Raw genomic sequence first — 26,699 nt, 5'->3', positions numbered from 1 at the left:
AACGTAAGTCAATACTTTATTAATTTATTTCTTTTTCACAACTTTTGTGGACTCCCTGTGTTCTGATCAAGAGGATGGGTTCAGAAACGCGAGTTCTCATACTCATTAATAATTCAAAAGCCAAAGACAAAGGAAATCATGCACCGTGACGTGTCTGGATATAGGATGAAAAACTCCTCATTTTTGCATCCTTAATTTCTCCTTCAAAATCAGTTTGTTTGAGAAGTTATATCAAACACTCGTCACAGTGTTTCATCACAATATCAAAAACCTCGAGGTTCGTCAAAAATACTCCGCTAAGCGTCGTATTTTCAACTCTCTTCTCGGTGTTTGATATGTGATGAAACACTGTCTCGTGTTCGATATATTACTTAAAAAACCACACAATTTCAAACAATTGTGGTAGATGTTTCCTAATCAATATAAAAGCCAACATTGCAAATATTAGCCGCATTTTTTACCACACACCAGCTGTTTAAAACTTGGTAGTTTCACAGACACCCAAAGGTACGTTGAGAGCACCAAAAATGGCCTGACTTAGGCGATAAAACACACGCATATACGAACTTGTCCCATGCTACGTATTTATGATCACAAGTCTGTAAATATACTTGAGTTTGCACGGCCAGAAAGCGAAAACTACAAACGCATGTTCCGAGTGAGGCAATTTCTTGCTTTTTATGGGTTTCTTGGGCTGAATTAAAGACAATGATGAGAACTAGGTGAGTTGCTGTTTCTTTAGATAATCTCAACTCGATTAATTGGAGACAAAAGGCCGATGGCCTCAGGGACAAGGGTCCGTGGCCGAACCGCGATAAATTTAACCTGCGATCAGGCGTTCTTTTTTTCGGGGGAGCGCGAAAGTGTGACCGCCGACTCTCGCGCTGGCACACTTTCGCGCTCCCCCAAAAAAAGAGGAACGCGTTATCGCAGGTTACGATAAATTCCATAATTGTCCGATCTCTCCGAAATTACCTTCACCGGACCTGACGATGATGTACTTTTCTGGTTTGTTGCAAGTACAGTTCCAAGAACTTGTCTTCATCGCTCGAACAACGTTCGTTTTCAAGGAAAATAATGTATGTTTGCAGTGTGGTGATTTGGTTTTCCTCTCTTAAAGGCGCTGTTACACATTCGTTGCGCCGTTGCGACACAAGTTGCATGGATCGTTGCCTAGTGTAACATGCCCTGTAATCAGAACTTGCCTTGCAACGTTTTTGTTGCAGTCACCGTTGCACGAGGTAGAACCGACTTCTACTTCTCGTATAGATTGCGGCAACAACAACAACAACAAAAAAAAAATCGCGAGACAAGTTCATTTAAGGGCATGTTATACTAGGCAACGATTCGTGCAATTTGTGTCGCAACGAAATTGCGAGACAAGTTTCAAGAAAAATTGCCTAACAATTGTTTAACAGCGCCTTAATAATAATATCGAACTTTATTATATACAACTCTTATGTCACAACAGTCCTCGCATATTGGAAACTTGAACTAATTTTCATTTCTGTATGTGTAAAAATAATCGGCGGTCATTACATAAGCTCCAGTGTTGTAAGAAATTCGTAAGATAAACATTCGACTTCCCTAAAATAGCTTATTTTTCAGAGACATTTTCTCGAGAACAAATGAATATGAATATGGTGCTGTAAAGACACTGAAATTTGCTGTTGCCATCCTTTACATTCAAAAGCAAATCTTATGTTTTGATCAAACAAAAGAATGAAAAACAATTCACTAAAAGAAGCAGTGTTATTTACACAGTACATGAAAGAACAAAGAAACAAATTGCATCAAAATTAGAAAACTTACGTGAAATGCTGACCGCAAAAATTTGATCTTGCTCTGACGTACAGCTGTGGTTAGATCATTCACTTGTTTCTTTGTCATCTTAACAGTGTTAAGGAACAGTTTATGCAGGTCAGGAACAGAGCTGAGATGTTGAATAAGAACACTTACTCCTTCACCAAGAGGGTTCTCTGACAAGTCGAGATCATGCAAGTAAGGAGCCTGGTGCAGAGATTTTGCGACAATAGCAGCAGACGTGGCTGTCAAATTGAGATTGTTGAGTTGCAGGCAATAAAGTTTGTCTGTAAAGTTAATACGGGACACCAGAGTCTCCACTAATTGAGCATCACACGCAACACCTGTTTTACCCACAATTACAATGATTTCTAGCTTACTACATAAAGGGAGAACCTCAGTAAGAATTTCCATCAGTGGCCCGCTTTCCACCACATTAACGTCAATCGACTGAACCATTGAGAAGCAATGATAAGTTGGAAGAGTGAAACGTGCAGTGTTCTCTGTCAAACACAAAGCTGTTCTATTGTTTTGTTCATCTGACTGATCTGCAGCATCTGGTGTCTTTTGTTGAGAAGACTCTGGTGACGCAATGAGTTCCTTTAGCATTGCCGCAAGTCCAGTGGAATAAAAGTTCGTGATTTTACGAATGTAAAGGTGCGCCTTTTCTTCTTTCTTTACGAAAAACTCGTGTGAAGAACAAAATGGATACTTCCTCAGAAAATCCGCGGCCTTCTTTTCTCCTGAACAGCTAACAACAACTGCATTTACATCTTCCAGCACAGTGATGAAGTCACAATAATCGCGCCTTCCATACACCAGCTCATCAGGGATAATTAATATGTTGTTTCGTGCCTCCGTAGATTTCAGCAAGTGTTTGTTGGCAATAGTATACAGTAGGTCAGAACTGATCAACAAAACACCTCCAACGTGAGAGAGAAATGCAGGGAAGCGGTCTCGCTTTATCTCGGGTGAGCAACAACAGAAGACGTGTTCAATCAGAGTGTGAAAATGTGCTTGTTCCTTAGTCAAATCCCTTACACAAACTCTTTCCTCGAAGTCGTATTTTGTCAGACCTTCCTTCTTTGCCACGACCCCCATGTGACTTGCAATCTCCCAAGCAGCTTCTCCGGACAGCTCAGAGGCAAATTTTAGCACTTCGCTCAAGTTGGAGATCTTTTCAACTAAGTCGATTTTGGACAGGCAGGTTGAATTTTCATCTTTCAGTTCATGTTTAAGATACCAGGCCGCAAGGAACTCCTGTACTGACTTGTGGATGAAAAACACGCCTTTGTCAGGATTCAAACTTGAGAGATTGGAAACTTGAAATAATCCAGCTTCAATTAATTTGTTCATTAAGTTGCCGGGTACTTCACTTGAAGGCAAATGCAGAGAATCTCGCAAAAGGGCAGCAAAAGCAAGCTTTCCTAACTGACAGAATTCCTCGGCGTAGTCACCTACTTTTCTAAACATCTGATCGGCATGATCCACTTCAGCAACTTTTCCGGACATGTGATTCAACAAAGTTTGAATAAACTGTGTGTAAATGTCGGCCCGTGATGTTGGTAGTCCTGTAGAATCCTTCCTCGTCCAGACTAAACAAAGCATCAGCAGCAGAAGAGGGATCTTCACCACTTCCTTAAGGTCTTTTTTCAGCACATACCCATAAAACTGTTCAAAATCGTGTTCATCTTTCAGAAACTTTAGTGCGAACTCCTTGACTTGCTTCTTGCTATCGAAACCATTGACCTCAAATTGAGCGTCACTAGAGTTTCTCATCTTGTCAGCTTTGATTTGTCGTGTGGTCAGAATAACGCAACAATCCCTCGACTGCTTCCTTTCCCAGATGTCACGAACAGGAGATTGTTCTCCTGCACTGTACTCATCATAGCCATCCAAAATGAGCAACACCTTTTCTTGATTGTCAACAACAAACTTGTACAGGTCTTCAACGGAAACCTTGCCATCAATAGCCAGCAGTTCAGAAGCCCGTAAAATAGCCGGGATATCTTGCAAGTCACAGACATCACGCAACTTGACCCGAAGAACAAGATCAAACGCTGCTAACATTTCTTTTCTCTTTTGCGACCAATCGTAGATGGTTTTCTGCGTGAAAACAGTCTTGCCGATGCCTGGCCGGCCGTACACTAGAATTCGTTTGGGCTTGGCATAATTCTTTCGGCTGCTGAAGATGTCTGTGTAGTCTTGAAGTCTCTCTTGTGTTACTCCGCTGGGCTTCCTGTCATCCGCAAACCAAGATAGCTGGGTGTAAATATCATTAATATGAACGCCAGAGCCTTGGTCCCATGGAATGATTTTCACTTTGTTTTTGGAGTTATAAATTGAACATATCTGCCTTTGGCACTCCTCGAGCCACATTGAATCTGCAGTGAATAAAAGAAAAAAAAAAGATATTTGATTTGATGTGAATTCGGTTATTTTAATGACAACATTAAAAATCATTAACTCCGCAATGGAAAAGCTAATTTAAGAAAATAAAACAAATATACCTGAACCCCACTCTGTATTCTATAATATATATTTTATCCCACTAAAATCGTTATCCTAATATTGCTCTTAGAAATCAAACTTACCTGACTCTTTTCTTCGTTTAGAATCCTCCGAATCTGAACAAGATAACTTTTGTTTTTGGCCACTGGTTGATTGCTCCTGGTTCGATGTTGCACCTGTGCCAGAAATGTCACAAAACTTTAGATTTTTTGAAGAGCAATAAGCGAGTGGACCTGTTTTTTTTGGCTGGTTAGTTGTTGATGCTGATTCTCCTGCCGTTCTAAAGCGATCTCACAGAGGTTTTGATAGCAGGAGACAAGTAAAAGTTTCGCAAAGATTGCCACACAGTCCTATACATTAATCATGTATAAGTTTTGCGACTCAAACTCTATTTATGCTTGCCATTATTTGGAAGAGGAATAGTGTGACAGTGGTGCATGTAAAATTAATGTATGGGTTGCGGAAATCTTTCCATAATTTTAAGGAGACACACCGTAACACTTGTTATTTTGGAAGACAAGATTCGGCTGTCACTACAGCCATCGTCAGTTACACAATAACGTACAATATTGATGGAATAAGGCCTTAACATTACTTAGAAACGTTAATGAAAACGTAATAACTTAAAACAAAGAGTTTCAAATTAACAAGACTTTTCCAAAGTCCATTTTCATGGAGTCGAGTCATAGGAAGTCAACATGTAGCAAGTGTAAAAATTAACGTATGAAATGTGGATTTTAGGGGGGTCTGTCTCAGAGCATATGCAAAGGTTTCGCCGACCATAGTTACAAAAAGGTAATGGTTATGAAGCCAGACGGGCCTCTTAGTCGTTGTATGCACAAACTACATCAGATTTTAAAATGTGTCGAAGCAACTAACCAATAGAAAAGATCCTGTTAAGATATTCAGCTGTAGTGTGCACGTTAAAACAAAGAATTGTTCTTCCAACATAAACTGCAGCGCCATTGTTATCAACTTTTAAGATAGGAAAGTTCCGTAACTAATCCCTCAATGAACTATGCGCCGACGTAGAAAGTATTATATCCTACTGATCGAGTTTCCACTATGAGTTCTTCGAATTGGAAATTGAAAAGGGTGCTGGCAGTATTTTTGATGGGGCTGGAGGGGAGGGGTTAACTTTGGAGTGGGAAAACTCAAAATGACCTTTTACGTGAACCTTTTTTTCCATGTTTTAACCAGACTCATTTTAGAGTCGTCAGAAGGAGAAGAAGAAGAGAAGAAGGAGTGCAATCTCTGTAATGTCCGTTTTAGAGAAAGATTTTTAAGGCAGTAAGCTCAGAAACCCAAATCACCACTAGAGACCGCCTCACAAAAACAAGTGTGTTTAAAATTTTAGTTTTCTTCATTCCCCCATAAAGGTAAATTGGTGCAAGCTAACACAGTTTGATTTCTTCAGATTCTTTAGGAGAAAAATCAAACGGCCGACAATTCTTGTATGAACGGAAAATTATTCTCCGAGATACGACCCGCTGTTGGTTTGCCGAAAATCCTAGCTGGCCTTTTTACATTTTTAACAACGTATTTGCCCTTCGAAAACAACAGGGATTAGTTTTTTTTTTAGCATTACGAAAGTTGATGTTTTGCTAAAGAAAACGCTTTTTTTTCACAATTTATTCCGAATATCTGGGGTAGGCAATGTCTTTCCGAATAGGATTTGCATTGACACCATCTTAAACATAGCCAAAGTTGAAACTTCTGGTAGATCTTTCGTTCCAATTTTCAGTTCGATTGAAAACAAAATTATTACAGCACTTTTTCCTTCTTTTATGGTTGAGCCAATAACAATGCATAATTATAAACAAAGAAGTATTTACCTCTTTACAAGTGAGGACACATGTTTGAGCTGAGTCAAGCAACGATACACAAACTGTTCTTAAAAGCCAACAGAATTCACTCATTACTCGCCTGTTGACTTGAAAGGGTTTCCTTCTTTGGATTGATTAAAAAACTAAGGAAAAACAAATTTCGCCAACGAAACAAGACGAATGGAAAAGGATCGGACCAAAGTTGGGGGATCAGAAAACTGAATGAAAATCATCGACCACGAAGTCTACATCTGGAGAGCAACTCTAGTTCTCCATGAATGGCTTGGTAATTATTCTATTTAATTGGTTAATTCTCCAAAGCCAGTAGCATAAACGCTTGGAAAAATAATAAAGTGATGCCAGTAGTGATCTTGTATCTAGCTATTAGTAAGGTAATCTGAGTATCACGGAACGGGGTCAATATGTCTTTGTTATAAATCTTGCCTCCTGTCAATACCAACATATACCAGCCCCCTAAACAGAAATGTTACAAGAATTTACTACAGTAGGATTGTTACATACCTTGGTAGTGAGGCCAGTCCGCAAAAACAATAGGGTCGTTCAGCATGTTAAAAACAACAGAGGCTGCCATCACACAAGCAAAAGACTTCCAGGACTCATCTGGGGTTCTGTTAGCACCAACAAAATCACAAACACCTTTAACGATCACCCATTCAATTTTCAGGTCATGGGCTGCTACAAATATACCTGGAAAGGAATTAATATAAAGAACACTAAACGTATGATTCATAAACGAGAGGCAAGTGCAGTGATGTAAGAAAGAAAGCCCGAAAAAAAAAAAAAAAAATGGCTTGTAATAGTGAAGTGCTCTACCAACTGAGCTATCAAGTCAAATGGAAGCTGGTCATATTATGAGTTTGTAATATGTCGCAGAGGTAAAGAGATGGAAGTAAATATGTGAAATTCATACCCCAATTTTCTTCATGGTGATTTCATTAGTCCTTACTAAGATCTGTTTTTCCAGTATAGCCATAAACTGGGCAAATACCTTTGGTTAAGAGCCACCAACCCTTAAACCAACCCCCCTTAAACCCCTCATAGGGTTTTGACCACTTTTGTTAAAAATGATGAAATAAGACCTTCACTCAGCTACAAAATAGTTCTAGAACAAAGAGAGGAACCAAATCAACTCAACTCTTGAAAGGAAAAACTTGTAATCTGTTCTAGTGCATCTTGGAAATAAAAATGCGAGAACTTGAAAACTGGTAACCTACATTTTTAAGTTTCAATCCATTCTGACCTACTCCGTTTCTGGCGAGAGGCACTAATCGATAGTTTTATTGCACCAGAGTGATAATTTATAACAAACTTGACAATTATTTTTTGTTTCTATTGACAGACAAACATTTGTGGGTTTTGAAATGACATCAAATCTGTGAGATACCTCCCCTTTAAGTCTAAAATTCAGTTCTGACATAACTGGGATAGTACAAATGCTATTCAGCCCTTGGCAGGGGAGGAGATAGGGGTACTGCATAAAGTACCTGTGCTGACCTTGAACATGCATCAAGCTTTGTTTAATATTCAAGCAAAAGGTAACGACGTGTGTAACTTTTTGCTATTAAGAATGTAATTTGTTTTTACTGGCAACAATTTGGTGGAACAAGTTGCTGTTCATGTAACACAGTTCTGGGCGTAATACAACACCCTTTTCTAAAGATCTCCAGTTCCCATCTCCCTATCACCTCCACCAATTTACAAGGAGGACCTACCAGGCTTACCTAATTCACTTTATGTCATTTGATTGACATCACATTATTATAAAATAACGTACTTTGAATTCTGGTTAGAGAACTAAGCAGTACTTTAAATCTCACCTTTCCCTTCCATTTCAACTGCAACTGCATTATTTGGGTGCACCTCTTGAAGCTGTTTAGCAGTGTTCTGGTCTGTTCCACTTAAAATCTCACCATCACAGTGCACATTTGGTTTCAGAACTTCTGGGCTTTCTATTGGTGGCTCCCAGCCATCAGCTGCATGTCTTACAAGGTTTCCAATATCTCTGTCCACTGGAGCTCTGAAGGCTTCAAATGCGAGTTTAGAGGATACCACCACATCACCTAGCTGGGTTTTACCTTTGTTCAGACCACTGCAGCAGCCAACAGAATAAATGGCCTTGGGTCTCAGCTGCATCACTGCATTTTTGACAACAGTTTGAGATCCACCTGGACCAGACGAACCTTCATTACACTTCATCAGAGCAATCCTCAAGGGCTCATCTTCATCATCACCCGTTTTTCCAAAGTACACATAACCAAGGTCCTTGCGATAACTTTTGAAGGGGTTTTTCATGTACGCAAAACATGCCAGGAACTCACAGTCCTCCACTGTCAACAACAGAATGTCTACCGGCAGCTGAACATCACTCCAACGTTTGCACTTTTTTGGTAAATCACTTAACTTTGACAGTTTAAGGCTGAGAGGAGGTGGGGCACTGGAGGCATCTTTTGGACAGCTACCTGCCCTACTCTCTGTTGCTCCTGACATTGCAATGAACCCTGATCAAAAACCAACAATGGAGGTCAGAAAATAAATAAAAAAATAAAAAATAAAGGTCCATAAAAAAGTTGTCTTGATATTATAACTGAATGCCCCCTGAAACACTTGAACTATGTCAAGACCAAGGCAAAGGAGCTGGGTTTACTGGTATTATGTATTCCACCAGGTTCAAGTTAGAGGGCACACTTAGCTTGATTCTACATGTTTAGGTGGCAGTTGACATTGAAACATATTAAAATAATATTCCTTCACCATGGCCAGGTCATGTTTAAAACACAAAATGGCAAAATGGCAAAATGATGATAAGATAGGTTAGGATGAGTGTCAACTTGGAAATCAACAGTCTACAAGTATATTTTAAGTTATCCAACAATTAAGGCATTTATTGTGCTGTTCCATTGAAGGTAGGTAAGGTAAAGTCGCACAAGAGCCTAAGTGGCCCATACGGCCGGAGCTTAGCCCGGTTTCTGTAGCATGAAGCAACTAGGAGTATTGCTACTCCCCCCTGGATGGGATGCTAGTCCATCGCAGGGTTACCCCCAGCAGTATGTCGCCGGTACCCATTTATACACCTGGGTGAAGAGAGACAATGTGGAGCAAAGTTTCTTGTCTAAGGAAACAACACAGCAATGAAGAGACCAACCTGGCCTCGAACCAACGACCCTCAGATCCTCCGACCGTCCGATCGAAAGTCCGACGCGCCAACCACTACACCACCGCGCCTCCACGTTCCATTGAAGGCTGTGTATGTATGATGATGTATTCTGTAAATTACAACCACTTTCACTGTTTGTTACACAGGAGGGAGTAGAGCATGAGTCTTTAAACATACCAGCTTTCATCATGCTAATTGATCAACGAACTAGAAAATTTATTGGTGAAAGAAAGGACAACCAAACTTAAACACCTGAGCCCAGTTGTTCAAAGCCCGATTAAGCTAATCCTGGATTAACGTGAACTTTGATTCAAGTTTAATACCTAATCAATGAAGATTCTTCCAAAAGATTTTTGCCCTTCAGTATTGACTTAAACTTCTCTTTACCTTTAGCTTAACGTCAGCCTTTAAACCCATTTTTAACGAGCGTGATGAAGACCTTGATTAACTTCTAATCATGGATTAATGTTAATCGGCTTTCGAACAACCCGGCCCTGACCTTAAGTGGCCAAAAGGAAGAAAGGCATTATCCTTACAAGGCTGACTCAATGTTGGGGAAATTTCAAACATTTTAAGTGAAGTACTTGATTAACTTTCATCTGCGACCATTTATAAAATTTGGTCACTTCTTTTGCAAGGCATGAAACATTTAAAAACAGTCATTCCAATTAACTGATCACCGACCAGTATAACTTTTTTACATTTCCCACGTCAGTTTGATTAAAAATATACCTATCTTCAATCACCCAAATTCTCATGAACTGTAAAGATGGATGTTGAGTAATTATCCCAAGATGACAATTATCTCAATCTATCTTGTCATGTTGCCATTTTACCATGGAGCCTTGAAAAAGTTTGGTTTTAGTTTGTTTTAAAAGCTAAAATGGGAAAAACATTTTCATTTGAGCTACATCAACATAACCAGATAGTTTTTAATTATAAATACCTTTTATATCATCTTTATAAGTATACATTATGTCAATGTCATGGACAATTGATGCAGGGCTCCCCTCTTCTCCACACCCAATGCAACTCCAAACAGCACTCAAAGCACCAGCTAGCTAACATTTATGCATATAATCTGAACACACTGAGGGACTGTACCTCCTAATACAGACTGGGGTATTTTGCACAGTAAATGACTATGTGGGAAAAGGAGGGATAATTGCATTTGGAATCATAAAAGAAAACTGGAGGTAATTAATTACCACACATTTTAAAGAAATCATTCAGAAACAATAATAGTTATTATATCTAAAGACCCTGAAAATATAAAACAATATAAGGATTTTTTTTTTCAAATTGATGCTTGCCCTTATGTAGACCGGGGAGGGGAAGTGGGGGGGCTGCAAATGTATGCAAAAGTCAACGATTTCCCACTTCTTTTCACAGATTATTTATAAAACATCAATACGCAGTATGTCACGGTCGCTTCGTTTACATGTAACTGATCAGACGTACTTCACATAATTATTAATTTGACTGTTATGCATTTACTGCATTCACTTTTTGAACTGAGCTGAAAACAACTCTGGAAGCGGAATAAAGATTTTAATATTTTCTTTAATTCTTTTGCAATCATCACGGCCTTTGATACTTGATTTTATTTTACTTATTAGTTTTAATTTTGGTCTGTCTTAATCTCTCTGTGATGCCTGAAACTTAAAATTATTTAGACAGACTCATGATATGGAGATCAGTCTGCGTGAACTAATTAAGGATTATACAGCTGGAATAGAATTTTTCCTACCGTTCAGAACTTTTGTGGTTTTGATCAAAAGTTTAAGAAAAATGAAATTTATATATACGCGGTTTTAATTTTTGAAACATGTTTCGACAATTCTTCAGTCATCTTCAGTTTGCACAGCGGACAAAAAATGTTTCTTCATTTGCATGCAGCTCATACTACATGCCAACAGATGGGGTTGGAGTTGATGAGAAACCAAAATGTACCCTTGAACACTTTCTCTTAAAATTTGCTGAGATCACATAGGCACATCAAAAGTTATTTATTTCATGCTTTGGAAGAAAAACAAATTCCAGCAGTACTTTTCACATTGATCCTCACCGCTGAATTCCAAAACTTTGTTTTAATTCTCCCAGTTCCTATCTTCAGCTAGTAGCGGCAGGTAATCAAGCAAAGTTCAAAGTTCAAAGTTCAGGTGCATTCTTATCTTAGGAATACAAGTTAATTTCACACCTGTTCAGGAAAAAAATTGGATTTTTTGCTATAATGACAGCCAGTGATTGTGCTGGGCCAAAATCAGACCCAGACGTTCCCCTCGGTCAGCAAAATAGAGTTTGAAATGTCAACAGTCTTCTTCCCACAGACTCAAAGTTCATGCAATAAAATCTACATGTATATATAGTTCCTGGTTCAATTCCCTTTCTTGGACTTTCTAACTCTCTTATAAATTTTTGTTCGCATTTATACTGCCTTCGTGATTATTCACATTTTTCTCATAGGAAGCTATCGATTTTATCGAAACTGAATTATCATTCCAATTTTCGAAACGGAAACACCAAAAGATATTAAAGAGCTCACAGAGACACTTATCAATGACAACTTCCCTGTTTGTTAAACAATAAAAATTACTATTAATTATCTTTTCTACAAACTTCTAGTATTACTCAGCGTGTGTTAATCCCGGGGTATCCAATCGATGGAATCGATAATCGATGACAATCGATATCAATCGATACCAATTAATTGATATTGATAATCGATGACAATCGATGGCGAAGATTTGTGTGGTTATCGATTAATATCGATTGTCAATACCAATCGATAGATAAATTGGTATCGATTGCTATCGATTGGTTGCCCGTACGAAAATGTCTGACCAAACGGGAGCATGAATTCGGCCAGACATTTCAACCTGACACGGGCATAACATTGACCGAACACGAGCAGAACGGGACACAGCGGTAAAGAACCTAACTGGAACAAGACACCTAACCTAAAAAGAGCGGGAATTAGCGAGACACGAGCAGGGCACGAAAAATCGTAAACAACCAGAAAACGAGCATGACACGAGCCTGACATTAGCCGGACAACGTAAATAATCTGTGATGTAATCGGCAAAAATATATCCGGCCTTACTCCACCGTACAACGCATATAAACACAGAAATAACGATTAAATGTTTTATTGATAGATTCATGGAATAAAACTGATACAATAAAAATAAGTCTTTACTGTATTCATACAGTGTTAAATCTACTTTTACAATAACTGTCCAAATTCCCGCGCGCTGATTGGCTCGTAGCTATTGTCTATAAGAGTACAGACGATAAAAATGACGTCAGATGTAACGCGCGCGCCAAAACTTGGCAGTGAAACCACTCGCCTGCGGCTCGTGGTTCCACTTGAGTTTTGAACATTTTTTGACGTCATTTATGGTCTATAAGAGTATAGACCATAGAAAACTGCCGTCGATTTGTTAAATACACAATCTCAAAGAAATTAACAAATTTGCGGCGATAATTTCTTATTTTCTTGCATGTGTCAAACTAATTAAAAAATATACACATTCATTGCACTAATCGACGGAAACTTACTAATGTACTTATAATTTGCTCAACTTATCCTCGAAAGATTAAATACGACAAAGCAAATGTTCCTTAATAAATATGCATGCTGAATAGACAGGAGATAGATCACTTAGCTGCACGCCGCTCCAGTTTTGTGCGTAAATGATCTGGTTGGCGTCGATGGAAGTTAGCTGCTCCTTGACATTTTCGATGCGATGAGAGACCATGAGAAGCCACGTAATCTGCAAAATAACAAGTGCAAAAGTCTGTGATGCTGCAGTTGTTCTAAATATCCATTCAGATAACAAAAAAGCTATGCTATCAATATAAAAATGATAGCGCCGCGAGTTAAATTGCAAGCGTTTGTGTGCACTTCTCACACGCGTTGCGTGAGCCGGACCTTTCGAAGAGCGGTCTTGGGGGAGAGGCAGAGAATGTTGTGGTTTGCGAATATTAAATCAAGTTTATTCAGTTCCAAAAACATGAGTAAAGTGCAAACTCGCCTTTTGTGTGTTTTGGTGTGAGTTCAGTCTAATTATTTTGCAGGGCATAGAGCCTGATTCTCAGATGGTCCGAGGTCACCCGGCCGGTCATACTTTACAACATTTCAAAACACTACTGAATTTTTCGTCGGATAAAAGACGGACGATTTCAATTAATAAATCTTAATTGATAAAGCTTTCTAAATTTTAACTCGACCTCTCCTCGTTTTGGCAGCTGAAATTTACCGAACATGAAATTTAGCCATTGGAACAGTTCGGAACACTCAAAAAAATCAAATAGATAAAACGAAAAGAAAAAAATTCGAGTCTAAAGGACTGACATTATTTTATAACAAGATAATGTAGCTTACCTCTCCCCTAAACCTTTGAGATGGTTGCTAAGAACCTCTTCTTGCTTCCATTTTCCTCAGGCCTCAGATGTATTCGACATATATCTCGCTTGCTTTCTGGCAGATCCTCGCAATTTACATTTACATGTAAAATCCTTTATACACTTTTGTCTGAATCAAAATAAAGGCATGCGAACAGCGACATTCTAAAACTTTGTTAAATCCTTGAAGAGATCTTAAAAACACTGAGGAAGAAGCGATCACTGCTAACTTAACAAGCCTAAAAGAAAGACGGTAACTGCAATTGCACTGTTTCGCGCGCGCACATTGAAAATACGGTTAACACTCCAAGCGCCAAAAATTAGTAACTGTAACCGTCAAGTGATCTCAAAGCTAACCAATCAAAAATGAATTTAAACAATGAGATACTTATCTGCAAGATGTCGATGTCTCTTATGGCATTTGATAGATAAAACCGCGTGCTAGGAATCAAAACAACGCATCGCCGTACGTGCAGTGCAGTGTGTGACGTACGTTGATCTTGGAATCCAGCGAAACGACTTCTTTATGGATTCAGCCGGCGGAATGCCCTGATTTTCAAAACATTTGTCAAGAAGGAACTGGGCTTTTTTTTTCAGCGTCAAGTTTGGGATTTCCAAATTTTGCGGTCCGTCGAGCAGCGTGATGACCGTAATACCATATGCAGGTGTGTTTATAAACAACGCTGTTCGTGCTTTATTTATATTCCTTGACACTGTAACAGCTAGTCTTAACATTGTCTTTGCGATCAATTTCATTGAAAAGAAACTAAACGTACCTTGTCTGGCTCTTTCCAATCTCTTGTCAGGCTCTTATCAGGCCCGTGCCTAGCTACTTATTAAAGTTATCAAATTTGGAAAAGTAATTTGAGGTTGTTTGGCTCTTGTTCTGTTCCTGTAAGTGTCTTGTGCGGCTGCCGTGACCCAGACACGAGCGTAACATTTGTCTGGCTTATTAGCTTGGAGCCAGACACTTTTTTTGCCCGGTTCTTGTTTTGCTGATGTTTGGTTCTATCAACGGTATTCCCGCCGAAGTCAGGCCGGATTCCGTCTCTGTCAGGTCCGAAATTTTCGTACGGGTGCAGATTAACGGAACCAGAATCGACGCATACAAAAACACAACTTTGTACGCAGTAATTGAAGGGCTGGGAGCATAACCGACTTATGTCGAATTTCAGCCCGTTTTTCGATGTAGCTCGGATTTGTCCAAACTTTTGCATGTGAACTGCAATTCGATTGAAAACCATTGTCCAGTATTTTTTCACGCCGCTTTGTGTTTCGTATTAATGCCATTGAGACATTTTACCATCTTGTAAAGATATGTATCGGTAACATTATAGACACTGGATGACCAAAAGGACAATGCACTGAGTATTAAATACTTGTATTCAATATACACTCGTTGTCTTTGAAACACGGCACACGAAAGCGGTCTTTTTCGCGGGAGCAACGAAAAGAATGCTGTCACGTTTTTATTTGATTCTATTACAAACTACTACATACGTGACAGGAATGTCAGAAATGTAAACAGTTACATTCTCCAAGAGAAAATGTGTCCATTTCCTGGCGTAAAATCCAGCTTTGTCCCGTTTGTCGACATATCACTCTTGATAACGCAAAATACTAGCATTCTACACGATTAACAGGAAGACATGTAGCCATTTCAACGATTAACAACGATTAACAACAATTAACGGCAGTTCTATTAAAAGGTACTGACTATCTATTCTTTTCACGAGCAGTCGGTGTTAACCGTTGAAAATCAGCTATGTTAATCGTACTTTTATTGAATCATTGTCTTGAAATTGTCAAGTTAATCGTTACATACTGAATTTCAAGCCTCGCAAACCACAACCTAAAGGCTTGCAAAACACCTTGCACATGGCGAGATTTGTCTCTGATGCTCCCGCGGGATTTGATAATCGAATTGAAAAATTTGCCACGGCACAGTCATCACTACCAAGGAGGGATTCTTTGGACAACATTTCCACCAGTTCCTGTGAACTACATTCGTCAATTTCAAAACTTTTCAAAAGATCCATAGATGTCGTGCGTTTACAAACTTCACCAAACAAAAGCGAAACCAACTAGCCAGTACGATACGCAAGTTGTTTAGCCCGACTGCCTTGATCTATTTTGGGCTTGTTACAACCCGCAAAAGCAAACCATGATATCATCTCAAACGTTACTTATAGAAACAACAACTAGTGCGACTAAACACGGCTCGTGGACAGTGGAAACTTTTAGGCTACCGATAATTTGGAAAATGAGTCTGACGTGGACTACCCTGGGTGCCAGAGGTTATTTTTTTCGTTTGAAGGAGGGAAATTACGCGGCGAAGCCGCTGCAGCGAGGCGCGAAGCGCCGAGAGGAAAAAAATAACCTCTGGTCACACGAACCGGGAACCTCATTTCCATGTGAGAAATCGGTTCAGGAATTGAACCGCGTCGTTGATTGGTTCGACAAAAACAACAACAACTGTGATTGGATAGTTAAAACCACAGCTTCCCGTGGGACCCTGTGGGACTCAAAACCGGTTTTTGTCGCGGAAACCGGAGATGACGCGAACAAAACAACTATTATGGCGGCGAGCGAGGAAGAAAGCGATTTCTCTCGTTCCTTTCAAAATGCAGTGCGATACGCGTTAGATTCCAAGTTTAAGGAAATTCAAAACCTGAAACCAGTTCAAGAAGAAGCGTTGTTCAAATTTATCCAGCGGAATGATGTATTCTCTGTCCTTCCGACCGGCTGTGGTAAATCGTTGATCTTTCAACTTGTGCCGATTGTCTGCTCGTACCTTCATGATCAAGGTTTTAAATACCCAAAGAATGCTACACTGGTTGTTGTTTGCCCGCTGAGTGCTCTGATCGAGTCACATATTCAAGAGCTTGCCGATCACGGAATTGCTGCGTGTTCTCTTGGTGATGCTGGCCTTCTGGATGATGATATTCCTAAACATTCCATTGTTTTCACAAGTCCAGAACTTATTGTTCGCGAAGAAAAGTGGCGAAAGTTGCTCCAGAGCAGAGAGATTCAGGAAAATCTCTTTGGTTTGGTTACGGACGAGGCACATGTAGTCCCAAAATGGTAGGTTTTGAAATTAAAACATTGATTTTCTTGAAATTTTGACATTATCCATTGTTTTCTTTTGTTTAGTTTTGACAAATTTTAGGTTTCAGGAAAATCAGTCTTGGATACTCTTTACCGTTTCGTAACTTTTTCTGGGTATTATAAATATTAGCAAATGCCTGTGGTATGCTGGAGGGGGGGGGGTGTTTATGTCTGGATTTGACACCTACAAAGAGGCATTATCAATTATTTTGATCTTACCTTATACACGACAGTCTTCTCCTTGTAGTGTATGTTAAGATAACTGGGTGGAGTGCAATTTGGTCTGAAATCACACGCCTGATTTCAAAATCGCGCGCGAGTTCGATTTGAAATCACAAGTATGATTTCAGACCAAAATTGCATGACACAAAGTTCAATTACCACTTTATTACACCTATTTCGAAATCACAGAGTATCATTGTCAATATTAATATTCTATTTTTGTTACCTCATTTCCATTTTAATGGGCTAAAGAAAGGATGCGATTTAGAGCAAAAAATGGTGCAATTTGGGAATAAATCACACTGTTGAGAGCCAATCAGATTGCAGGGATCACCAGTGATTTCAAAATGAATGTAATAATAAGTGTAACATATGATACTTTTCAGGGGAAAGGGAAATGAAAAAGCAAAGAAAGCTGCGTTCAGGGAGTGTTTCTTCAGGATTGGCGATGTGCGCTCGCTGCTACCCCAAGGAACACCTGTCCTCGCCTTAACAGCCACAGCCACTGAGGAAGTCATTGAGGATACCCGAAAAGGCTTGTCCATGAAAGCTGATACACACATAATTCGTGTTAGTCCTGATCGGCCCAACATTTATCTCTACAAGCACAAGGTCGACAAAGACCTTTCAAGTACATTTGGATGGCTTATAGATATGCTGAAAACAAAGGCTGACAAGACTCCGAGAACTATTGTGTATTGCAAATCACAGAAAGACTGTGGAAAGCTTTTCAAACATTTTAAATATGAACTTGGCAAGTTAGCCTACTTCCCCACAGGATCGGAAAACATTTCTGCAAACATGCTAATTGGCATGTACCATGCCAAAACTTTACAGCACCACAAAGAACGTGTGTCTGCCTCATTATTTGAGGACGAGGGAGTTTGCCGAGTCGTGTTTGCATCAACAGCCCTTGGAATGGGTGTAAACTTGAGCGATGTACGCCAAGTCATCCACTATGGTCCGCCCCGTCAAGTGGATGATTTCGTACAAGAGATGGGGAGAGCTGGCCGGGATGGCAAGCCAGCCAAGTCTCTCTTGTTCTTCACTGGCCATCAACTAAAGAAGTGTGAAGAGACGATGAAACTTTATGCAAAAGGAAATGATTGCCTCCGTAAAGTGCTTCCAACTAAATTTGCAGCAACAGCATCGTCAACTAATGTCGCACATGACTGCTGTGTGAATTGCCATGCGACGTGCAAATGCCTTGGGGACAGTTGTGACGTGGAACTATCAGCCTATGTCTCAGGTCATTCTCCCGCCAATTTGCAGGGGCATAAGACAAGAAGTGTAGAGCAATACCAGAAGGAAGAACTTAAGGAACTTTTAGAGGACCACCAGGAAGAACTAAACAAAAGATGTGCTGGCTATGTTCTGTCATCTGAGACAACAACTGGTTTCTCTGATACACTGATAAAGTCAGTATTGAAAACTTGCAAGTACATTTTTACTGTGGATGATGTGATTAGTTTGAACCCCGTGTTCAAAAGGCAACATGCAGTAGACATTTTGTACATGATCAGAGATGTATTTGAAGATTTTGAGTTAGACATGTCTTGTGACTTAAACTGTGAGGACGATTTGTCCTGGAACTTTGATCTTGGGTATGGTGGAATCTATGAAAACAGTTCTTCGGCTGATGAACATTCTGGTACCTCCAGTGACTCTGAACTGTCAGGTGTCATGGAGTTAGAGTAAGGGGGTGCAAACATTGTGAACACTTCTTGCACCTGTGATGATGATTTCACATCACTTTCAACATCTGTGACATGCCGGTATGTGTTGTGGGAAGTTATTTATTTTTTATGAATGTTCATGTCCTTGTGACAAAATGTAAATATCATTTATTACATTTAATTAAATATATAATTAAATATCTCTGAGAAATTTTGCTTGTCAAAGTAAAGAAAGTATTACTCAGCATCATATAGAGATAAGGAAAAAACCTCATTTGCATTTACTTTCAACAAACTTTTATGTTCGCGACTACTTATCAGTTGGTAGTCACCAACTGATGAGGTCTAATAATGAAACTAGTTAAAAGTGATAAAAGTGTGTTGAAAGTAAATGCAAATGAGGTTTTTTCCTTATCTATATGATAATTAAATATATATGTGTAAAAGAGAAGTAATTATATTCACTGCATAAGTATGTTACTCCAGGGGTAGTCAATCGATAGTAATCGATAACAATCGAAGATTGATATCGATTTCTATCAATTGACTACCCCTGGTATTACTAAATAGACATTGCAGTATGATACATGTAAATAACACAATAGTATGAAAACCTCTTTGGTGAATAATAATTGGTAGTTTTTAGTTCCTATGAAACAATAAATGTCTGAGAATGAATTATTTACAGTTATTTACAGTTTCAGTTATTTACAGTTTCAACAATGGGGCAAAATCAGACCCATCTCCCCAGCCGAACTCTGGCATAGCAAATCTCATTATGTACAAATAATATTGTAACCAAAACCAATTTCCATCGAGGCAATGACCAAGCATTCGTTTCGCATTTTTTGGCGGGAAGAATTTCTGACCCTTCTTAATTCAATTATACATATACAACTCCCCTATATACGCCCATCCTACATGTCATAAAGAAGTTTGAAGAATCTGAGGGAAATAAACTTTCCCAATCACATCTTATTAAGATCATTGCCCAACTGCAATAAAGTTTTCAAAGAATCGCCCCTGGTATCAAAAGAGGTTGTTCACTGAAAGGTGTACATGCAATGGCCAAACTTTATATTGACGGTGCCATATTAATTCATTGTGAAAAAATCAGCCAATCTAACAGTCTTGAGCCCCCATCATCCTTTGTCAAAACCCTCTACATGAATAGTGACCAGTCCCTAAAAAGATTAAATGCTATAATGGATCAGAGAAAAAAATAAAGAACTAGTCACAAAATGAAGCCCTAATTATAATGTACATTTTACAAGGACTCCATTTTGTGAAGTTCTTTCGTTTTCTCACTGATCCACTTGTTAAGTTTTCCCAAATCCAACCCTTTAATTAAACTGTCACGAAAGTTCCCACACACATGGTATCTTCGTTCAGACTCAGGAGCAAACTTAAACATCCTTCCCTTCTGGTGGATCTCATCAACCAGGAGACGGAAATCAGGTTCCCGTTTCTGTACCTTGTGATGACCACCTGGGCTTTCAACCAGCAAGTCTTCATCCACTGCGTCAAGGAGGCGATCCACATGACCAACGGACTTGCTACAATGTGTGGCAGCACTCTCCGTGATGTTAGGTCCAAGATGCTTTAGAAGTTCTTTGATTAAATTGATTAAATGTTCCATTCTCAGATCCATAGAAATGTTTTTGCCAGCTCCTCCTTTGGTGTTTACTGTTCTGTTCCACACCAAACTCTCAGCTTCTCTTGGAGTGAGCATTGCCATGATGTCTGCTTGTAGATGCAAAGCTGCTAGAGCATACTTGTTATGATTGAAAGCTCTGTAGATGAGCATGGCAAACTTCCAACAGCAAATGATGCGTTTTCCATCCCCCTCCTTGACTGCATCGTCAAAGTTCCGTAACAGAAAACCCATGGAGAGGTGCAAGGTTGCATATTGGTATCTGTCATCTCTTGGTTTTTCTGTAGGCTCACTGTCACCATCTGCATTTGCACCATCCTGGGGGGGAGTATCATTATCTTCAGTCTGTATTGATTCAGGGTGTACTCTGTTCTCATGATTTTCTCGTGCCTTGGGATACTTATACTGCTTTCCACACACTCGACATACATACACTTTAGGACGGTTTGCTTCTGCAACATGCTCTCTGATGTGTTCATGTTCAGATGTCTGATCTGACATAACAAACTTTGATAGCATCTGCTTGACATGGCCATGAAGCCATAGCCTCCTCTTCTCCTTTGATGACTTTAAGATGTCTGGTGGGATAACAGAGTCAACTTTGTCATCAAGACTGGACATCCCAAAGTATGTCAAGGCTGCTGCAGTGATCAGTGCATCTGTTTCAAGATTGACATAGTCCTTGCACTGATTGAAGTTGTCAAGGACATTATTTGTCTTGGCATTACAATTGTTGATAACATTCATGTTGGCACACATTGTCCCGATGTCATTTCCAGAAGAGGCCTTAAAGAAGATGTCATACAAGATCTGTGAATTGAAAACATACATATTATTATATATATTATATTACATTATATTATTATATATTATATAGGTCCCATGAAAAAATGTCCAAACTTGTAAGGTTTTAGCCCCATAACAATGTAACTCAGCTTAGAAATGCCAGCTGATTTTCTTAGAAAATAAATACAATTAATACAAAAATCCAGTACTTGCAAATGGTGGGCATGGAGGGCTTTAGTATATTATCTGTTGTTCTTTGTTTTCACTTGAAACATTTCAGAGTTCTTTGTCATTTTCTGTTTTGTGGGAAGCCCTTATTCTGTTGCAAATCAAACAAATAGTATCTTAGATCTAACCTGATACAAATAGCGAATAGCATGCCAGTCTTCAACTTTACTGATTACACCTTCAAGTCGTTCAAAACTTGTATCTCCGTCACACCGTGCATCCGTGCAGTGGCTTGCTCGTTCATCGGTGAGCTGGTCTCCTCCAAAGAACACTCGTTCCAGAATGGTGACAACTTCACGGCCATTGACATGTTCTTTCTCAATGGGAAGATATTTCTTATGCAGGTCTTCCAAGATATCAATCATATCCTCATTCACGTTTTCATTTTTAAAAAGAAGTCCAAGTGGTAGCTGTAGGATACAGATAATAACAAAGGATATAAAACTTCAGTCAACAGTTTTAATTTATCCCCCCTCCACCCCAGGTGGAGGTGTAAGTACTATGTGGATACAAAGTTACGGGGATACATAATCAAAGGATTCTTTCGTAGGGTTGAAATTCACAATTTGGGGATCAGTTGAGACATAAAATGATTTAATTTTTTGGTGGACTCAACATTGATTTTTGATCTTTGTTTCTATTCAATTATCCCAGGTATAACAAAATTCAACTCTCCCTGGGGGAAAGCTAATCCGTTTAATATTGATCATGAAATTCTAATGGTATGGAAAAGTACTTATAGTTAGAACATATTACATTTTCCGAAGGCAATTTAATTTCAATTTTTGAGTTTATTCACTTACCTGAATTGATTTTTCCTTCATAGCCTCAGAATATTCGTGGGGAATGTGATGAACCACAACATCTTTGAACTTGTGGAATGCTGGGATGTTCTTCACAATCACTCTTGTGGCCAAGGCAGTTATGGCATGTAAATATTCGGCATTGTCCCTTGCTGATGGAAGAAAATCTACATTTTCCAGATCAAGCACAGACTTGATTGGTGCATCATTTGGGAGGTGGTTCCCCAGCACACGGTTTTTAACAGCATTCAGGTTGAACCAGTGTATGCTATTGTTCTGGTTGGTACTCGACAAGTGTTTGACCTTGATCATCAGGTCGAGATTATCCCCAGTAATTTGAAATGATGCAGGATGTGTCATTTTGAGGTGTTCTGCAAACTCTTTTAATGTTTCAGAATTGAACATGTCGCCAACTTCGCCAACTACGAAATCAAATGCCTTCAGGCAAAATTTGCTGCCCATTCGCATCTTTACACGTTCCTTTATTTCCTCCACCGAGAGATTAGCATCGATGTCTTGCCATTCAGCAGGGTTTGCATCCTGGTGTAAATCCTCTATACAACCTGCCAGGCAGGATGAAGCTGGAAATGTGAGGTCAAGGTCGGCAATATTGATGGTGTCCAATCCCTCTGGGACAACTTCCATTTCTGCATCCTCTACAACCTCCATAATCGATGACAGAACTGACTCCCTCTTGCAGCTATGTTCAATGCTCCTTTTCCACTCTTTAACCAGCTCATCAAAGTTCTGGCCAAATTCATCGATTTTCTTTAAGACCCTCCAATGACTCATACAGATGCCCCAGCGGCTACACCTCTTGTAAAACTATGATAAACATAAGGTGTAGCATTAAAATCAGAAATGGATAACAATTTATGTATTGTGTACTGGTTCCAGAAAGTATATCCATACTCCCCCTTCCCCCACGGAAGTATACTATTTAAACTGGAATTCCATGGCAGATGAGGGGGTGCAAAACACAATGATAATTTGTTATTAACTACAGGTTGAGGCAGAGTGATTTTCCTCTAACTGTTCCTCGAACCGTGAAACAGTCACTGAGCTAGCACGCACTAGTAGGCACTATTAGAGACTAATTCCATTGTTTTCTTTTGTTTAGTTTTGACTAATTTTGGCTAATTTTGACTGACTGCTAGATACTGTTTCACGGTCTCAGTAAAATCACTCTAATACACCAAATTTTGTGAAAAACACACATACACCCTTGACAACTCGATCCATACATGTCACTTGGATCCATCTTTTCCTTCCATGTCAAATTGGAAAATGCAAAAAGGCTATTCAAATGATCCATTCCCCTCCTGATTCGTTTCCTGACCCCTCGCAACATTTGTAAACAAGAGCTGCAAAAAACCTTAATATCAATACTACATTATAAATGTATCAAGTTACCTGTTTTTGGGCACCTCCATGCCACAACAGTACTGAGAGACGGTATGCATTGGCTGACATGGCAGGGTTGCGACATCTTAACAATACTGAGCTTGCCATGCTCACAGCTGAAGTGGTTTTCTGGTCTTGATCAACACGAGTGGACTTTTTCTTTTGTTTTGAGCAAGCAGCTGCAGTTAGGCATCGATGTAGGACTGGCGTGCGTTCCTCTAGTTCATGCACAATCTGACTATCCTTCAACGATATGATGGATTCAGGAGAGGTGTCAGTCACAATGGAAGGAGATTTTCTGCTACACAACCTGGAACATTCATCTTGTATTTCCTTCTCTACATTTTTCAGCACACAGCTCTTTAGCTCATCAGAAGACCATACTGCATTCGCAATACTTGCATTGGTACCACACACCACATTTCGTACTATTGTGGCATTCACTTCCTCTGTAATCTCTTTGTAAATCGTTTTGGATGGAAACTTCAGTTTGACCTGAAATTAATTAAGATAATTATATTTAGTATAACCTGTGTCCTGATTGAACGGCTACTCAACCTCTCAACGTCATCATCACCTCAGAACAAAACAATCGAAGCAGCATTAAATTTTGCCTCATGGAAGTGGAATTTCTCTCATTTGCCACAAATAGTTGGTGTGCTATTCACTTGCACAGAATGTAAGAAAACTAATTTATTCACTCCATTAATTTATTCAGTATCAGTAATATAATTATTTTTTAACAATAGTATCAACCCGTAGAACTGAACAAAATAAAAAAAAAAACACAATGTACATAGATTCCATGGCTATACAAAACAAAAAATTATTAATAAGCAATGCAAATATATTCCATAACTGTTAAGACACGAAACATTATAGAAATCATACCTAAACCTATACATTTGTTGCCCGAGGGAAGGACTTCCATGTAAAAGTGGCAGGGGTGCTCGTAGTACCTTTTAGGAGTTAAAAATGTGGTTTTGGTACCTCTAGGGGTGTTCAGCCTCAAAAGGTCCACAGCGGGAGCATTTGAGGTACCTTTTAGGGTGAGCCAAAAAATATGACTGAAGCTATTTGACAGTGAACTACCATTGGTACCTCTTAGGAGCAGGGGTGATAAAAATTTGGAGCCATGCCCACAAAACACGATCTTGGTACCTCTTAGGGGATCTTTACAAAATTTCAGACGAGCACCCCCGTCATTTTTATAGGGGAATTCCCCCCCCCCCCCGCCCCGGGCTTTGTTGATCCCAATTATGCAAGTGGTAAAATATATGCCGAACTGAATCGAGTGTATTAAAAAACGGAAGAGGATGGCACTGATAAAGTTCGTAAATTAGGCATGTTAAAGAACGTTTCTTACAAATTAACACTGCCAAGAAATATCGCTAAACACTAATTTTCCGGGACCGATTTCCGAGTTCAAACTAAACTGACATATTTCCGGCAATATCTCACCTCGAATGTAAACATGTAAACACGTGTAATCGTGAATCTTACCTCAATGGAAGATGTTATCTTCTTAGGCTGTATAGGAACTATCAGCTCCTCGTGACATGGGAGTTCAGCTAAAACGTTCATCGAGTTTACTGCCTTTAAAATCTGCCTACGGCCAGGACGAAAAGGAGATTTCTGAGCGGCCTTCTTTCTGATCGGACTGCTGGGCGAACTAGTGTGGCACCTTTTCGTTCGGTCTTGAATACCACTATCAAATAAATTCTTTTGGTACTGCAGTGATTGCTGCGCTTTCTCACGAAAGTTTTTCATGCATTCGCTCAGTGTCTCAAGTTTTTCCATCTCTTTTTTACATTTGAAGCACAACCGCGAGGATGCATCTTGTTCTTTCTCAACGGGAATTCCCAACACGGAGGATAATCTAGCGGAAACATTTTGCTTCTTCGAAGTCTCTCCCTCGAATAAATTAAACTTCCCTTGTCCAGACAAACGTAAATCAACGTTACACACACGACAAAAATCGTCTAAAGATGAACGCAAAATCTTCACCGGAGTTTTGGGCGCTCCGGTGCCGAAAGAGCGGCTTTCGCGGAATTTTCCCATCACAGATCTGACATATGATCGCGCGACGCGCGATCATATGTCAGATCTGTCAGATCTGTCACGCCGTAATGAAAACAAACAGACCCACGCCAGCCCCCCAAGGTTAAAACCGGTTTTATAAGATATATGATACGAAATCTGCATGGAAATGAGGTTCTCGGTTCGTGTGACCAGAGGTTTATTTTTTCTCCTCGGCGCTTCGCGCCTCGTTGACGGCGCTTCGCGCCGGTGGCGCGGCTTTCGCCGCGATTATTCGGGTTAAAGGAAAAAATAAACCTCTAGCACCCAGGGTAGACGTGGACAAAACCTGTCAAAAAATTTGCCTTCCAAGCGCGTTCACTTGTAGACTAGCAAACTACCAAATCCCCCTCCCCCTCCCCCTGACTCAATGTTGTCTTTTGGGTCACGAACAGTTTCCTGGCAAGCATCACTTCCCATATCAACATTGCATAAGGGGGAGGGGGGGAGGGAGAAGTAACTGTGGTAGAATTATGAAGGGAGAAACAGTAAGTGAGTGGTTTTTTGGCTGTCTGTGTTCGGTTGTCATTGCATAGGGGGAGGGGGTGGGAGGGAGAAGTAAGCAAGTGGTTTTTGTTCTGTTCGTGTTTGGTTTTCTCAAGGAGTTTTGTCCACCATTGTAAAACCGCGAAATGTTTTGAAAACCAGGGAGAGCCAAAATTCGGACAAATCCAAGCGAAATCGAAAGGCGAAATCGAAAGGCTAAAATTCGACATAAGTCGGTTATGCTCTCAGCTAGACCTTCAATTATAAACACATTTCATGTTAATGTTAATAGGCAAGCAAAGGAGAACAATACTCTCTTCTTTCTCTTTAACGTTAATGCCCCGTCCACAAGAATCCGTTTTTTTTTTTGACAAATTAAAAGTTGGTTCCATGGGCCAATCTGTAGGCTTCAAAAAACGAAAAGTGGTTGCATCATGCCTTCACAGAAAAATACTGGTAACAGAAGTTGTACTTTTGCAAATTAAACAATGAAATTGCCAACAACAGCAGCATGAGTTGTTGCAAAATAAT

At 39.6% G+C, this 26,699-nt stretch overlaps 3 protein-coding genes across 5 annotated transcripts in view; 1 reads left to right on the top strand and 2 right to left on the bottom strand.

Annotated features, from left to right (window-relative positions):
- The window catches only part of LOC146456712 (uncharacterized), a 38,610-nt gene that overhangs the window by 2,771 nt on the left and 9,140 nt on the right, over positions 1-26,699 (bottom strand). For both annotated transcript variants that reach the window (XM_085093009.1, XM_085093008.1), the window contains exons 2-5: positions 7,979-8,659; positions 6,663-6,848; positions 4,398-4,490; positions 1,813-4,187 (exon numbers count right to left, since the gene is read on the bottom strand). In XM_085093009.1, coding sequence (XP_084949135.1) covers positions 1,813-4,187; positions 4,398-4,490; positions 6,663-6,848; positions 7,979-8,648 — 3,324 coding nt within the window. In that variant the 5' untranslated portion in view covers positions 8,649-8,659. The remainder of the gene's footprint in view (positions 1-1,812; positions 4,188-4,397; positions 4,491-6,662; positions 6,849-7,978; positions 8,660-26,699) is intronic.
- On the top strand, positions 16,004-22,362 carry LOC146456714 (bifunctional 3'-5' exonuclease/ATP-dependent helicase WRN-like). 2 transcript variants are annotated; one of them, XR_014858798.1, is made up of 3 exons: positions 16,004-16,806; positions 17,439-18,827; positions 22,223-22,362. XR_014858798.1 is itself a non-coding variant. In XM_085093027.1 (2 exons), the coding sequence occupies exons 1-2, from the start codon at positions 16,301-16,303 to the stop codon at positions 18,748-18,750; spliced, it is 1,818 nt and encodes a 605-aa protein (XP_084949153.1). In that variant the 5' UTR covers positions 16,004-16,300; the 3' UTR covers positions 18,751-19,586. The 2 variants fall into 2 exon arrangements, 1 of the variants encoding a protein (XP_084949153.1); XM_085093027.1 differs by lacking the exon at positions 22,223-22,362 and having other exon boundaries at positions 17,439-19,586.
- Positions 19,588-25,951, bottom strand: LOC146456713 (uncharacterized). The gene is made up of 5 exons (XM_085093014.1): positions 25,107-25,951; positions 23,613-24,098; positions 22,200-23,024; positions 21,525-21,806; positions 19,588-21,192 (listed from the first exon to the last, which is right to left on the bottom strand). The coding sequence occupies exons 1-5, from the start codon at positions 25,662-25,664 to the stop codon at positions 19,996-19,998; spliced, it is 3,348 nt and encodes a 1,115-aa protein (XP_084949140.1). The 5' UTR covers positions 25,665-25,951; the 3' UTR covers positions 19,588-19,995.

The sequence above is a fragment of the Pavona decussata genome, unplaced genomic scaffold, assembly GCF_977016875.1.
Source record: "Pavona decussata unplaced genomic scaffold, jaPavDecu1.1 SCAFFOLD_254, whole genome shotgun sequence".
Lineage (NCBI taxonomy): Eukaryota > Metazoa > Cnidaria > Anthozoa > Scleractinia > Agariciidae > Pavona > Pavona decussata.
This window is presented reverse-complemented; position numbering and strand designations above follow the sequence as displayed.